This window comes from Hoplias malabaricus, chromosome 10, assembly GCF_029633855.1.
Source record: "Hoplias malabaricus isolate fHopMal1 chromosome 10, fHopMal1.hap1, whole genome shotgun sequence".
Taxonomy (NCBI): Eukaryota; Metazoa; Chordata; class Actinopteri; order Characiformes; family Erythrinidae; genus Hoplias; species Hoplias malabaricus.
This window is the reverse complement of record NC_089809.1, coordinates 27,210,981-27,227,890: the sequence shown is the minus strand read 5'-3', so window position 1 is coordinate 27,227,890 and position 16,910 is coordinate 27,210,981. Positions and strand designations below refer to the sequence as shown.

Genomic DNA, 16,910 nt, shown 5'->3' with positions numbered 1-16,910 from the left:
GTGTTTCATTTACACCGATTAAAAATATAACGACTTCAACCCATGGACTGGTCTCAGATTGGTATATAACAGGAGTTAATGGATCGGTTAGTGTTGTGGATGGAGCTATAGCTACAGTATCTATTGCTTGAAATAGATTAGTCTTTGTTAGTGTTTATGTAATAGGAGAAGTCAATGAAGTGCCTTGTTATTTTAATATTAAAAATGAGAGTAAATGTCTGTAAAATGGTGTACATTATGATACTGCATATAAACGATGTTTTACTGGTAGGTGACCTGCCAGTAAGTTACTGTAAATTGTACAAGATTTTTAAAATTGATTTCAATGTGTTTTCTCTGGGTTGGAGCACATCTGGAGTGCATTAATGCAAAGTAAATATGTGTTGTACGTTTTAAGTCCATATTTAAGTTTTAATTGAACTAATTCATTCATTATCTGTAACCGCTTCTCCAATTTAGGGTCGCGGGGGGTCCAGAGCCTACCTGGAATCATTGGGCACAAGGCGGGAATACACCCTGGAGGGGACGCCAGTCCTTCACAGGGCAACACAGACACACACATTCACTCACACCTACGGACACTTTTGAGTTGCCAATCCACCTGCAACGTGTGTTTTTGGACTGTGGGAGGAAACCGGAGCACCCGGAGGAAACCCACGGGGAGAACACACCAACTCCTCACAGACAGTCACCCAGAACGGGAATTGAACCCACAACCTCCAGGTCCCTGGAGCTGTGCGACACTCCCTGCTGCGCCACCGTGCCGCCCTAATTGAAATAATGTATTTGTGAATGTATGTGGAATTTACACATATGTGAAGGTACACTCAACAGAATATTCACATTTTGGGGCAAACTATGCTGTTTCTTGGTCCCTTCCAAGTCCATGTTTACTTTAACATGAGAGCACCAAGCAACATCCTGTGTTAGAACAACATGGCTGTGGTACCTGCCGTCCAGACATGCCTCTCATAGAAAAATATGCAAAAAATGACAACAATGAAAGAAAGAAGTTGAAAATGAAAGAGGACCGTAGCATAAGGGCCCTTTAAATAAAAACTACTCTCAAGTCCTCATGGAGGAGATCCTAAGTGCTCTTTTTGATTACAGTCATAAAGACCATGACTGAAATCGCTGTTAGACGCCTGGCTGCTGGCCAGTGCTCGTTTCTCAGGCAGGCGAGCAGCACCAGCGGGATCTTCTTTGTTGTGGAGAGCGAAGAGCGTCTGACTTGAGGTCCTCCATCGCAGCAGAGCCTCAGCATGCCCTCATTGAGCTCGAGCTGAAGTGAATCCCTGCTCGTCTCGGACCAATCACGTGCGAGCTGCGTTTCTCCAGCGCGCGTCATCACGTTACAACCGGCGAGAGGGCCGAGCGTAGCGGAGCATGAAAAACGGAGCTCAGAGAGAGAGGGAGAGAGAGAGCGTGCTGCAGGTGGAGATGGATCAAATACACTATACGAGGTGAGGAACATGTGAAAGGCGCGTTTTGGCGGATTTTTCTTGATATCAGGCGCAGAGCTGTCTCCGCACATCGGCAGACCGGTAACGGCCGAGTGACTGACTGTATGCACCGCACACTGCTCTCCACGCTTGAAGCTCTTTTTTTCTGAAGAAGGGATTTCGCGCCGTTTTTCGTGGACGTGTAAATAACTGGCTCCCGTGAAGAGTGTGTGTTTTTTTCCCACCTCACTTTTGACATTTTCCTTTGAAAAGATGGGAGCTTTCCGCGCGCAGGCTGCACACGGAAGGCTGGGTGGTTGAGATATCATCTGTTGCTGCAGCCCGGCTTCGTTAAAAGCGCCACACAGTCCTAAGCCCACTTCATTTGGACCCTGAATGCTTGCGAGATGGTGTTTAACGCGTGTTAGCGTTTCTTTTGAGCAGAAATGGAACGGTCTTTGGATGCAGCCGTCATTTTTCCACGTTGGATTGTGAAGAACTCGAGCTTTGTGTGTTCAGCATGATTTGCTTTGCTCGGTCTCCTCCTGCTTAAAAGCACACATTAGCTCGGTCAGGTAAGCGCTTTCCTTTCTGCTGAGAGTATCTCCACTAACACCTGCAGGAATCACGCCGACCTCTCGCCCAGCGCGCCCCTTTCTCCAAGCGCAGATGATGATGATGGAGGACGACGAGCTGGAGGCGCATCAGGTTGACGGGGAGACGGAGCTGGAGCCTCAGAGCCGGCCTCGCTCCTGCACCTGGCCGCTGCCTCGTCCGGACGCCTTCCCCGAGTGCGCGGAGCTTTCGCTGAAGGCGGAACCGGACAGCAGCGCGTCTTCGTGCCGCGAAGCACTGCCCTGCGCGCCGGGGCTGGACGCGGCCGGACAGCTGCGCAAAGCCAAATCATCCAGACGCAACGCGTGGGGAAACCTGTCTTACGCGGACTTGATCACACGCGCCATCGAGAGCACGCCCGAGAAACGGCTCACACTCTCCCAGATCTACGACTGGATGGTCCGCTACGTCCCTTACTTCAAGGATAAAGGAGACAGCAACAGCTCGGCGGGCTGGAAGGTAACGCGCACCTGCATGCATGCTACACTTTTCAAGTCTTGGGGTGGAAGTGGCTTCACTGGCTTTTCAGTGCAATCCCTTCATATTCCCACAGTGCCTTTGTCGTTATTATTAAGGTTTGCGTTTGGATTCCTCCTCATTGGTCTTGATAAATGATGGTGCTGCGTTTAATAGCAATCAATGCACTCCATTAGAGTGCACCAACAGAGGATAATAGTCTTATCCCCGTCTCACGCATGAGAAGTTCAGAAATGGCATGTGTTCTCATTATTTGCCGGGAATAAAGGCTGAGTTAGGAATCAGTTTTGTAAGGTCAGTGTACAATAATTATGGTCTCAGAGTCTCAGCAGCAGATTGTCAGTGGGCTTGAGACTGGCTACAGTAACCTTAAACTAAGGACGAATGAGGAGCTCTCCAGTATCTCCAATGATTGTGCAGTGTATTATCCAATATTTCTCACCTCAACTGCCTTTTCTCAATAAGGACATGTAAATATTATTCAATATTCCAACAACAAGAACATGAGAGAGAATGATATATATATGAGAGAGAGAGAGAGGAAAATCTGATATGCAAACCTCTTTTTTCAGTTCCAGTGACTCAGACCAGAAACTGTCATCTAGAATTCATCTGCCATATATCTCATGATGTATTCTAATGATATGTTAAAATGGTCTGAGCATAGTAGGTCCAATATGTCCAATATAATGCCCATAATGTACATATTGCATCTGGCATGACATAATCTGAAATGCTCATTATTCCCTTGAACCACCTGTTGAAGTATATTACACTGCCATCTGCATTACTCTATAAATGCTCTTCAGTTTTTATGAGTGTGTTGCCTATATGTGCTGCGTTTTTTTCATTACCTGGACTTTAATAAGATTTTGCAGTGTCCGTCTCTCTTATTACCATCACAGCAACATGACTTTTCTACTCATCAGACGTCTAAAAATGTAACTGATGTGTAATTGTATGGTACAGACCATAATCCAACATGATCAAAGATGTGACATGAGAAGCCCACATGGTGGGCCGAGATCACATACATGAACTTGCTCTGTCTTGCAGCTCATTGCTGAAGAGCCTCTGCTTGTTCAGCGTTTGGGATTTCTGACTATGAACTTTTAGTGGAAAAGCATAATATCAGCTTTCATAAGGCTGCTTTGGGCTCTTACGTGCAAACACATTTAGCTATTCCGTTACTGAGCAAGAGACAGTTATATGTGTCCAGATTTACACACTGTCTCTTTTTACTCAGTGTGAGTATTGTTGGTTAGACTGTTCTGAAAATGTCCACTGATGGGAGACAAATGCACATTGAAGACCACCATGACCACATCACTGTGGCTCACCACTTTGTGGGCTGTGGAAAGAAGGGCAGAGCATGAAAACAAGCCCATAAGTGCTCAAAAGAGCTTTAGTATCCCCAGGCCTAGTCACTCGGTTCTGGTCTAAGGCCACCTCATTTAAGCAGGTTGGCTGAGGTGTGTCTACAGGTGTCTGAGCTCCATTATCCCTTCTCTCTGACAAGATACTGTGCTGCTCAACCACAGGATGGCTCCCATATCTTTAGCACAAGCGTCCCGGTGCAGCCTTACGTAAGGGCAAATTAAGGGTTTGACATGAGCACTCCTAGTCTAGTAGTGCAGCAGTTATTTTCAGAGCCTGTCCAGACACAGCCTTAGCCCAGGTAATGAAGGTGATTAGGCATGCTTTTAAAAGCACGCTCATGCTCGGTTATAGCTCTGACCTCGTTTCCGGCAGACACAATATAAACACACACGCTGCCATCTCAATAACAGACCCTAAACTCACTCCTATAAGCGACAGACTCTAAGAGTATTGCATACTGACAGTCCTAGAGGAGGTCCTATTTCAAGAATACTGGCATTTGGATGTTGTATCCTTTCATAGTTTCATAAGTGTCAGGCATCAGGATGTGTCCACTGAACTTGACTAACACTGCAGAGCAAGGCTTGCTGGATGATCACTGATAATATATATTGCTTAATAACCAGCAAATTAGTCTGGACTCTCTACCGTAACTTACGTTAGGTTTCCTTCGCATTAGAAACATCTATCTGAGGGGTTTGGGTTTATTTACATAGGTTTATTGCTTAAAATTCTGCTAGATAATGGGATGAAGTGTAATGTCAAACAAATATTTAGAGGCTAGGGTTCAGAAGTTCAAAGAGGAACGCTTCGGAATACCTGTAAACAGCCTTTAAATAGCTGCACAATCTCTTCTGAGAGCAGGTAGTCTTTTAAGCTTCTGGATTATTCTATTAGACGGAGTGGGCTCTCCCGTACTCATAGACAGCAACAGAAAGTAGCTATTAATACCAGTTTGTTTTCTAGGAACAATATATATATAACCCGGTGAGCTAGTTTACTAAAAAACATTTGTTTGTGACAGTAACGGTAAACATTTGGAATACATATTTGTTTTCACTACTGTTGTCACAGGAAATTTACTTCAGCTAAAAAGTGTTTTACATTTGAAAGGAAAGTACTCCTATAGCTTTATCTGCACTGCAGCTTTTTTGTGTTTTCCTTGCACCCCTGAGTTATGTCATTAGCTGCAAATTAAGCCCTTCTTGACATGAATCAATTGTGCTAGCACAGGAAAACACTACCCTGTGTGGTACAAGTGGACAACAGGACTAGAGTTGGGAAACACTCGTCTTTTTCGATAACTAATTCGCCAGGCCGCCCCCTGGTGGCCACAGGACCCTAAGCAGATGTTTATGTGGCTTGTTAATCAGAGCCAACTGTAGAAGATTGTAAGAGAATCTCTCTCTCTCTCTCTCTCTCTCTCTCTCTCTCTCTCTCTCTCTCATGTAACCAAAAATGTATTTAATATTTATATTTATTATGGACAGAAATGAACACTAAATAAAATCTGTAAAAACAAAGCTGCATTATTCATAGCTTTGCGCAAATTGTGCATACATGTTTCAACAACTCTCCTGTCAGATTAAAGGGCCATCTCATCTGGTCCTTATGATATGGAGAGAGTCATAAGGACACTTTAACCGGTTTGAAAAGACTATCTGTGCTATTCAAAAGAAGACTATAATGTAAATGATGATAGGCAAGTCTGAAAATACATTAGACATAATGAAATGGATGAGCAACAGACAGGAAAAAGAACTGCATTTTTAGATCAAAATGCCTCTTGCTAACAAATATATCGCCATCCTGACACCGGTATGAATGTGCCAATACCAGTTAGCATGCATTCCTACTTTTCTGGGGATCCTTAGGCTTTGTAAATGTAATAATGTGTTTCTAGAGAGAACTGAATTCATTATCTTGACATCTATAGCTATTTTGATTCCTACAAGCCAAGTTCTGTCCAACTTTCTAAGAACTGTATTGGCCCAAATCCTATCTGAGATCTGTCTAACTGACAGAGTATGCCAAACAGGGGAAACAACATTCCCCCTGTTGGAGTAAACTTGTGCACCAACATTTTTGCCAGTGTAGTGTAAAGCGCGTTCAGCAGTTGATATTAAACACTCTTTGGACAGAGCAAGGATAGTTTAATAAAATGTCTTCTATTATGTTGTGTTATTGGCACTTTATAGTCTGTTATCCTGGTCCTCGATATTTTATCTTCACTATCTCATCTTAGCACTTGTTATTTTCAAATGGCCGGGTTAGGGTTTAGAGTCATTCATTTATTGATTTATATTTATTCATAGGAAAGATCTGAGGCAGTCAGATCAGAAAATCTCTTTGCTGGAATCGGCAGTATTTTAATTTTCAAAGGTTTGAAACTTTTGCCTTATGACTAAATAATTATTTGCTATTTTCTTGTTTACATGTGGTTCTTCAAGAGTGAGGGAGAGAATGTGTGTGTGTTTGTGTGTGAGCGAGAGTGAGAGAGAGCGAGCAAGTGGGAGCTGGAGTGCATGAGTGTGTGACCGCTGGTGCTCTGATGCCAGGGGATTGCGAGGCAGGTCAGAGCGGGTGCCAGGCAGTCAGTCAGACGCTCTAATCTGAAGTGACGAGAGCGTTATTTATAACGTGTCTTTAGGTAAGAGCACAGGCCAGCAGGGCAAAGGGTCAGTTGCCTGCTACTGCACGCAGACCATCAAAATGAGAGTGAGTAAGAGAGAGAGAGAGAGATTCAAAGAGCTGAAAGGAAACACTGGTAGTGTAAAAAGAAACCTCAAAATAAAACTTGGTCTTGAAAGCCTTAAATCTTATGAATCCCAGTGCACAAGAAATAGTTATCTCTCCACAATTCAACATAAAGCTCTACAGATTTTCCTTGTATCTTTGGGTAGCTCATGCTTTTCTGTTTTTTATAAGCCGCATCCTGACGTCCTTGCATTCAAGGTGTAGCACTTACAAAAACTCTTATAAAGACAGAGTCCTTGTGAATGGGCTCATTTGGCAATCTGAAGTGGTTACATGGTGTGTGTGAGTGAGTCTGTGAGCACTAGAAAGAGCTCTTTTAAGGACAGGAGATAGGAAGTCACCCGAGGCCTTGTCTGATTCATATTTTATTGTTACTAGCGAGGACTTGTGAGTGCTGAAAGTAAGGCAAAGTAGAGAGAAACACAAATAGCTTTTCTGCTGAGTGTAAGAACATACAGTTTCTTCTGTACCACTGTATCCAGCATGACCACTGCCCTGTACATCCAGCATGACCTTCACTGCTTTTTACATTTCCCATCTTCAGTATAATCCAGCTCAGCTGGGATTTTGGGGAGGGTGCTGGGTGTTAAGCACCTTGCTCATGGGGTGACATCTTTGTACTCATCCAAGCCACCGGTCACACACCGCATGACTTCACGTTTCCTCCTCCCTTGTCTTCAAAGCCACACATGCTCCACAGATTACACAGGATGTTTCAGAGCCATGATTATTGCAGAACCGCTCCAGCAAGAGGTGGAATCTGTTAAAACCAAACTCAGGAACAGTTTTACATTTGCCTGATCTTAGAATTCCATGTGTATAGTTAATCTGCGTGATTTGACTGGGTGGATAACATGTATTCTATTCCTGTCTGATGTTATCTTTGTCCAAATGCACCAGTTGTAGCTTTAGAATTATATTTTGGAGGTTTAAAACTGTTTTGCACAATGAACCCCAAAACCCAGATTATCTCAGTGTGTAGGAGAGGGCAGATTTTGCAGTCTACCGCCAGTAGGGTGCCTTATGCCACTGCACGGATCATTTGTGAAGGTGTAATGTTCTGCTGCTTCTGCTTCATTTTGCATAGACGCTCAGTCATTTAAGCGGATCCCACAGCACATCTCTGCACATCTTTTTCTGCCAGCACCGTCTCAAGTTCTATGGACCCCCAGCCCCCCTCCTTAAAAAGACATACACACTCTAGAGTCTCACCCTGTTTCCTTGAGCACATTCCTACCTCTGGGAGAACAGTCTGTTCTAGATCTGTGTCATCTTTCGCTCTCGTTTTCTCAGAGACCAGACTGTTTTGCTGTTTTTTTTCCTCTCTCTCTCTCTCTCTCTCTCTCTCTCTCTCTCTCTCTCTCTCTCTCTGTCTCTCTCTCTCTCTCTCTCTCTCTCTCTCTCTCTCTCTCTCGCTCTCTCTCTCTCTCCCCCCCTCTCGCTCTCTTCTGTCGCTCTGAAGCTTGACTCACATATTGGCTCCAGGCGGGGGTGTGTCATGGTGTTTTGGTGTGTGTCCTCAGCTTTGGTGCTCTTTTTCTGACTCTTTGGATGGGACTTGGTGTGCCAGGAGTTTATGAGCACATAGTGGGAGGAGTAGTAGATGTCCATGCCAAGCCAACAGAGCAGCCATGCTAACAGCAAGAGGGGGAAGTTGAGATGGCACATAAAAAAAGCAGAGTAGACTAAACCAACGTTGGCAAAGAGGGCTGCTGGTGGAAATGGGCATTGTTTTCATTGCAGTATACGATGTGTCAGAACGTGTGAGGAGAAGAGCTCCATTGTGTGCAAATTCCAAGACACCAACAAATGGGAAAATGTGGTAGGACAGGCCAACCAGATGGTTCTAAGCAGGCCCTTGAGGTGTGCAAGACCCACAGAGCCATAAGTGTAGACCTCGAGTACAACTTGCCTCTCAGCACATAACGCTCTTTTTCCAAAGCTATGCCTGTGTCCCCTACTCACACACAGGCAAGCTTTTGTTTACACGGATTGCTTGAGCGGGATGCACAGTCACAGAGGGGACAGGGAGGAAATTCCATGGCGGTTCAGAGTGGTTTGGAAAGATCTGCCCAGAGTTATTCAGACTATCAATCAGAGCGCCATGATTCCAAACGCCTGAATGAATCTGATTTCGTAAGAAGCGGCTATGTCCTTGGAATAGCTCTCCTCTTAACCTTCTGACCATCAGTAAAGCGGGCTCTCTAAAAAGCCTCTATGGCAGACACCATAATGGTGCTCAGGAAATGTATTCAACTGGACCAGCACCAAGGACAGGCTGTTCTGCCTCTGAAGGTCCACGAAATTATGCTCCCTCAATAAAGGCTTTATATACTCCTCAGAATACTTTCAGGCTGCTGGGTGCTACTTTTAAACTTTGTGAGTCACCACATTTTTTAAGGAAATATGTGTGTATGAATCTACAGCGTTTTTCAAGTAGACATAAAAAATGACATGTGCAAGACAAATAAGGGCTGGAAATGCAGCAGCCTCTGTGAAAGATGTGTGGGTACCTTTTACTGTGTTTGCCCTCCCATTGTGTTCTACGTTAGAAAACACAAGGTCACACGGCATGTATGACACTCTGGTTGTATGTGAAGTTGACAGTTACATGCAAGTGTCTTTCTGGATTACTGAAATGGTTTTGGTTAGAACTCATTCTAAGCTCGTTCCTTTTGTTCTAGCATGCTTTTGTCTTTAACGTTGGCTAAAAAATACTTTGTGATTTGTTTATGCCATGCTATTGGATGGGTCCTGAAGGTTTCTTTTTGTCTACTTGTGTGCATGCATATGTGTGTGTGCACTTGTATTCTGAAGTTCTAGAGTGAAGTATGTGTGTGTGTGTGTGTGTGTGTGTGTGTGTGTGTGTGTGCGTGCGCGCGCACGCGGGCGTGTGTATTTGCGAGTCCATTGGCTGTGGTTCTCTGCATGCTTGTGTGTGTATGAGACAGAAGCGCTCTCTCTCTCTCTCTCTCTCTCTCTGTGTGTGTGTGTGTGTATGTGTGTATGTGTGTGTGTTGATGGGCTCAGTGGGAGACTGGGTCCTGGGGGAATAACTCTCGTTAATAATTCAGACGAGGCTCATTATCAAGGCAGTGCAGATTTCTCCCTGATTTCACCTTAATTGCAGGCAGCCTGCTCCACTCAGGCAGTCTGTAGTCACGCTGTGCTCTCTCTCTCTCTCTCTCTCTCTCTCTCTCTCTCTCTCTCTCTTTATTTCTGTCTCTCTCTCTCTCATTCTCCTTCTCTCTTCTAATTTCTCTCTCTCTCTCTCTCTCTCTCTCTCTCTCTCTCTCTCTCTCTCTCTCTCTTGTACTTTCTCTCTTGTTCCTGCTTTTTCCCATTCTCTCTCTCTCTCTTTGTCTCTCTCTCTTTCTCTCACTCACACTCTCTCACACACACACCCATATATATATATATATATATATATATATATATATATATATATTTGCAGTGCAATCCATAAGTAATTGGACAGCAACACATTATTTGTGGTTTTGGCTCTGGACTCCAGCAAAATGGATTTGAAATATATGGCTTGGAGGTTAAAGTGTAAGTGTTTATCATCTTTAATTGTAGAGTATTTATATGTACATGTGGTGAATTATGTATGATTTTATTTTCACATAGACTTTGATTTCAAGACATCATCAAGTAAAAGGACAAAAGTTTGCAAAGTCTTAAGTAAAAATAATAGCATACGTTTTTGAACCAGTGTGCTACATCTGCAGCCTGTGGATATCACCAGATGCTGAGTGTCTTTCACAGCGATGCTCTGTCAGGTCATCATTGTAAGTGGACTTGACCCTGAGGAAAAAAAAAAACACTTTACTTTTCAGGTTATTCTCCTGGTTCCTTCTGAGTTTTGAGACGTTTGTTAGATACAAGCAGTTAAGACACTTTAGTGTGAATATGATGCTTCAGTCACATAATTAATAAAAACAAGTTTCAGTTTACTGTATTACAGGTGGTTTGTATCTTTTGGAAAATGAGAACTAGATTATTCGATTCCTTTATTTTTTGCTTAAGATCAATGTCCTTTATCCCTATTCTTTGCACGAGAGCACTTTGCACTACTTGCTTTATGTATGTTTTTGCTAACTAGGGACATGTGGCTTTTCAGTTTTTGATGTTTACCAGTGGCGTGTTTCTTCATGGTTGATATATTCTTCAGTTATTTTCTCTCATTCTTCACTTTGGTTTCCCTGGTTGTGTGGTATGGCTAATTTCACAGGTGCATTGTCAGTCTTAACACTGTACCAAATAACTGATTTCAAACCTAATATTTCAAATAATAATAGATGTCTCTCCTATCCATTCTGATTGTTCTGCCTCAGGATGGCCTGCTTTTTGATCCTCCTTTGATCCTTTGCAATGAGAACATTTTAAATGAACAAATATAGAATTGTCCAATTACTTATGGTCTCTGAAACAATAGATGATAGATAGCTGTTAATCCTATGTTTTTCATTATATTCAGTAAACCCATCTACTGCATCTATATCTATATTCCACCTATATCAGCCCCCTGTTACTATGCATCAAAATCATTCCTGAAAACAGCAGCAGTCCTTTATATTGTGTCTAAATTTAATGATCAAATGGCCAAAAAAAAACATGGAATATAACTTCCATTAAAACTGAGGAACTGATCTGTTTAGGAGAAGTGACCATACATTGATATTAACAAAAATAACATTACAGACCATTTAAATCCAGTGTCTTGGAGTGTAGGTGCAAGACAATAACAATTACAGACTGAACTATATATTAATCTTTGATCTTGGTTTTGCACCAAGGTAAATGTTCAGTGTAGCGTGTCATGTCTCAGAGCTTTGGCATACACATGTAACATGAAAATGCATTTCTGAATATCTGTCATAAGGTGGTATTCAATTTGATTATTTGAAGTAATCACAGCTTGTTCTGAACTTGTCTCCCCACAGAGAAGGAACAATGAAATGACTCCATTCCTGTTTTCCCAGGCTCCCACAAGACACTAATCAGTCCAACTACTCACGTGAGCTTGTGCAATTATATGCCATGGAAATCCATAATCTTTTTTTTTTTTTTTAACCACTGCATTCTTCTGCTTTAGACATTGTGCAAACTGCCACTAAATGCCACCACTAAACCCAAGGGTATTCCAAGTTCAGTCCTAATGGTTAGGATTGTTCCATAAGTCAGATTCTGCACAGCAGAAAATTGTTGTGCTTCCCTGTGTGTGTCACCAATTAGGTTCTGCGTAATTATCACCATGACAATACTTGCATGAACCCTAACGTGTCAGTGGAATAATGTGGAAATCCTGGAATAGGGGAGCGGATTGTAGCAGCTCAGCGACACGCTTTCGGGAGCATGCTGAGATGTGTGTGGATTGATTCGGAGGCAGCGACACAGCTTTTGCTCGTAGGCTGCTGGTGAGTGCTGATTGATGGCTGGTAATGTGTCTTGTGAGGGGCCTGAGGTGATGTATGCCTCGGAGAGTGCCGTAGCTCATGCTGCTCTCCATTCTCTCGTGCCAACTGACGCACACTGACAGGCTTGGGAGGGCTAGGCAGACTCTCGCAGGGTTACGTGAGGTGCAGCTCTGGGCCTGTGTTCGTAAAGAAATCCCAGAGCAACAACACGAATCTAGGGTCTGCTTTCACTGTGACTCTTTTGGCTTCAGACGTTGTGTGCTGTTCAGCCTAGCTGACCTAGGAACAGTGCTTGAGCTGAGACCCTGGGCTGCAGGTGCAGGAGTAGGAGAGGAATATGAAGTGTGACATCTCAATGTCAAGCTCTACAGTGGAGGAGAGGCCAAGAGAGGACATTTTGGCAGTGGTTTAGATGAGAACTGCTTCACCTCATGTTGTACTGTCTCTGTCTAGCTATTGGGCCCAAGATGTGCTGTGAGGATGGAACAACTGACAAGTTTACACAACAAATAGTATTTAAAATATAGAACCATTCTTGCCTAATATTTGATTGTTGTTGTAATGAGATGCTTCTGACAGAGTTTGGTATCTCAGACTTCCGCCGTGAGCTTCACTTCAATACTGATTCTTGAAACAGACTCTTTTGATTTATACATTCTTTAAAACTGCACCTCAAATATGGGCATGGCCTAAGTTTGACATGTGTGTATATGTTTACTGCAGACCTATCTAGAAGCAATGACATTGGTGATATTCATAAAGAATGCAATTTAGACAGCCAACCAAACATGCATAAGGGATTACTGACTGCTTAGATATTTGAAATTAAGTGCCATGACATATTTACCTACTCTTTATGTATTCAAGTAATTTAAGCTGAAATCAATTTTTTTTTCATATTTCAAAACAAACCCGACTTCTGTCTTCAATAAAAACATATGCAACAAGTAAATAAAAACCTTTGCTTCTTTGCATGGAATTAACATAAAACATTGTTATTGTCATAACAAAACCTTGTTAAAACCCTCAGTCAAAATCCTTTATTCAGTTATTTATTATTATTTTATTAAATACTTAAACATTTTTTAAAGTGTTCTTCATTCTTCATTCAAGTGTACTTCATTCTCAGACAGTAGGTCAATAAAATTCTTCTATGAATTTACTGCTTTACAGATTCAAGGTTATGTTACGTCAGTTACTGTAAAGTCCCATTGGATGTAAATCTAGGTTAAGTTTTATTTTTTTTTAATATTAGACAGGCACAATGCAGATAAACATTGTTACATAAAATGCAAATTGAGAATTATGCAACAAAACATCTATACTCCTAATTTCATGACGTCTGAGAAACATTATTTAACATGAATTGAATCTTTTCCTAAACCAGCCATTATCAGTACTTACTAGCTCACATTTTGGCAAAGGTAGGAGTAACATTTAGCAAAACTAGTGGTTTGTGGATGTGGCATGTGGTCAGTAATTGGTAAGGGCATGTTATGAACTTAATAAGGGACTGTGGGAGTGGGGCACTTTTTGGAAGAGGAGATGCAATGCTGCGGAATTGGTGCTATTAAGGTTTCGGTATTTAGCAGAGTTTGGCTCATTAAGGCCTTAATTTGTCCCTATTTGGCAGGAGTTTGTTGCTCAGACAGTAGGTCAGTTAGGGCCAGGGTGACGGCAGGGGTGCTTGGGGAGATGGCGGTGACTGGGATGGGTGAGATGTGGCAGTCCTAAGTGGATTTGTGTGTCAGTTTGATTAAAGTAGGTCAGAACTGGAGCCCTGCGTTTAGTATTCCGTCCGTGTGAGCGCTGAACTCCGCGCCGGCAGATAGCCCTGTATGAACCCAGCCTGTCTGTCTCTACCTCTATTCATCTCTCCTTTCCCGCTTCTCCCTTGCTTTCTCCTGCTTGCAATTCTCCGGTGCTTTTTCTCCCCCTCACACTTCAGCCTCCAAATATTCATCTTTCCCTCACCCTCTCTCGTTCAGCATTCACCTCGCTATGTCTGCACACTTCGAGAATCTATAAATCCCTGACTCATCTGTCGTACTCTCCCTTTCTGTCTCCGACTCCCTTTCTGTGTCTTGCTCTCTTTCCATCGTTGCGTGCTCCTTCGTGCAGTAACTCTCTCGACCCCTGCACCTCATAGTGCTGCTACTGTCTCGCTGTGCTAACACCTACTCTCCGTGACTGACGTTTACGGACAGCGGCAGTCAGTTTGGCACGTTTACAGCTCCTGACAAGAAGTGTGGAGTCTTCTGCTCTCTCTCTCTCTCTCTTTCTCTCTCTCTCTCTCCTATCCTCTCTCTCTTTCCCCAGAGACTCGCCCCGGTTGACGTCTTGATCCGGGTGTTGGTAGCCGGGTGGAGCAGTGTGTGACAGTGAACAGCAGCGTGTGCTGCAGGCTGAGAGAGGCTGGCTGCACTCTACTGCTGTCCTGTGGCTCTCTGAGCTTGACAAAAGGTCAGAGCTGGTGGCTGTCTCGGCTGCTGCTCGGCCTCCATCTCCACTCTGCCCAGAGGGGAATGTGGCTGCAGAGCTGGGTGCTGGCCTAGGTGGCCATATTGATCCCACTATGTTTTTTTTTTGGACATTATGTGAACAGAGAATGGAGTACAAAGGGGAGATGGATATGTTATATCAAGAAGTGCCCAAATGACCTGCTCTTAAGGCACACTATTGCTATCGAATGATGCAAATCCATATGCATGCGGTTAAGGATGTTTCATGAAAAGTATGAAAAGGACAACCTTAAGCCAAAGATCACCATGGGCCCTTAAAAACATCAGCATGAGTAGTGTAAAGCTCCACACCATTGGACTGTGGAGCAGAGATGTTCATTGTTTTTTAGTCAACTTTCATTCCAATTTTAGTCACTGCCAATTCCATCTGCTACCAAGACTTCCCCCTATCACATGATGCTAAAAAGCTGAGAGTGTGATAGCTACAACATGTTCCTTTAGAGACACCACTTCAAGATGCCAGGCACTTGAATTTGTGGTACATGTCCAACTTCATTGAATAGCTCTATGTCCTACGATGAGAAAGCTAATTCCATTATAACAACAGATACTCACCCAAAGACAGTTTCATTTTGGCATCGCTGGTGTTCAGGGCTAGGAGAGACTCTTATGGACAAACGCAAACAAATACCCACTGCAATGCTCCAGCATTTTATACAGAGACTTCCCTGTACAGTAGAGGATGTTACTCCAGAAAATCATATGCTTGATTTTGAAAAAAAAAAATCTGATGTGGAAATACCTTTATTACTTATATAGTATATACACTATATACACCCTTTCTTATTAGTGAATAAAGTATCCAGAACTAATCATCCAACATTTGTATCTGTCCTTGGTGTTGCTCTTGTATTCGAATACAACCAAAAACGTACAGAAATGCTGCAGTTTTAGGAAAAACATTCCCAGAACTGGGGCACACGATCCCTTCATATTCTTGATTTCAGAAAAAGCAAACTGGATGATTAGATATCTACAAACATTGGAATATACAGAGTCGGAGGATAAGCAGAAAGACATGAAGGGTTAGGATGGAAGGGAGGAATATGGAAGAAGGTGGGAAAGAGTGCACTGAAGGCTCAGTTGCACTTCAGCTACTCTCTTCAAATCAAGTGTGTGTCCATTAGTACACTACCACTCAGCACTCTCTCTCTCTCTCTCTCTCTCTCTCTCTCTCTCTCTCTTATACACACACACACACACACACATTCTCTCACATCTACGGAGTTGCTCACATGCAACCTCCCCCTGATGCTCACCCACTGACTGATATGTGCTCAGTTTTCCACCAGACATCCAGATTGCTCAGCTTCCGGACTAAATAAATAATTAGATGAATGCAATAACAGCTTCTGAAAAAAAGGCCTTCTCGATTAAGCACAAAATGGGTGACTGGGGTGAAATGGTTGGGTGTAGGGGAAAAGGAGGTATTTTGAGAATGCAGGCTCTCTCTCTCTTACGCAAAGTAGACCACGACTCAAAAAAGGGCAGCAGTTGCACAATGTTAATTTGGTTCCCTCCCCTCAGCAATCAGCTTAGTGAAGTCATTCTCAAAGCCATGCAACTGATTCAGAGAGAAAGGCCAAGTGGAGATGGGGGGGGAAAGTTTATAAAGGGGAATTAAAGGGGAGGGAAGGGAGGGGGGTGTTCAGTAAATCTGAAATGGGCTTGAGATAGTAAACTCATTTATCTAATTGCATGCTTAGTGTATCTTTGTTTGTGTGTGTGTGTGTGTGTGTGTGTGTGTGTGAGAGAGAGAGAGAGAGAGAGAGGGAGAGACAGGGAGGCAGTTGGCGGGATCAAGAAATGTAATGGCGTATGGCATGGAGGGCATAAGGGCAGGAAGTAGGTCAGGGCGAGCGTTGCATGGGCGGGATCTAGTGCATGATTAGGCAGCTGTAGACTGAAAGGTCAGTGAATGTACTGGATCTTTTGTGGATTCTTAAATTCTTGATTGCGGATGAGGCAGGAAAAGTGCAGGTGAGACATAGGAAGATGAAATGGTCAGCTGAATGATGTGGTAGTGTGTGTGTTTGGAGTCAAAGGAAAAAGGCATGTCTACACTTGCCCTGCTGTTGCACCTATTAGGTCACATGATACTGGCCGGGGAATATGCCTGTCTGGCATGTATGTATGTATGTATTTATTTTTTTATTTATCAACCAATCATCACTCATTTTAATATAATCTGAGTCTTCAATCTGTTTTTAAAGCACTGCTGGCAGAGTGCCATTATCATGAAGCCAAAGGGGGAAAAAAATCAAAAAATGACCATAGAGTTTCCAAAGTTAAGTACA

At 43.1% G+C, this 16,910-nt stretch overlaps 1 protein-coding gene across 1 annotated transcript in view; it reads left to right on the top strand.

Moving 5' to 3' along the window:
* The first annotated feature begins 1,423 nt into the window (after positions 1–1,423).
* LOC136708559 (forkhead box protein O6-like) overlaps positions 1,424–16,910 on the top strand; it is a 31,313-nt gene continuing 15,826 nt past the window's right edge. Inside the window, exon 1 of the mRNA XM_066683196.1 lies at positions 1,424–2,516. Within this exon, the coding sequence (XP_066539293.1) occupies positions 2,112–2,516 (405 nt within the window). The 5' untranslated portion in view covers positions 1,424–2,111. The remainder of the gene's footprint in view (positions 2,517–16,910) is intronic.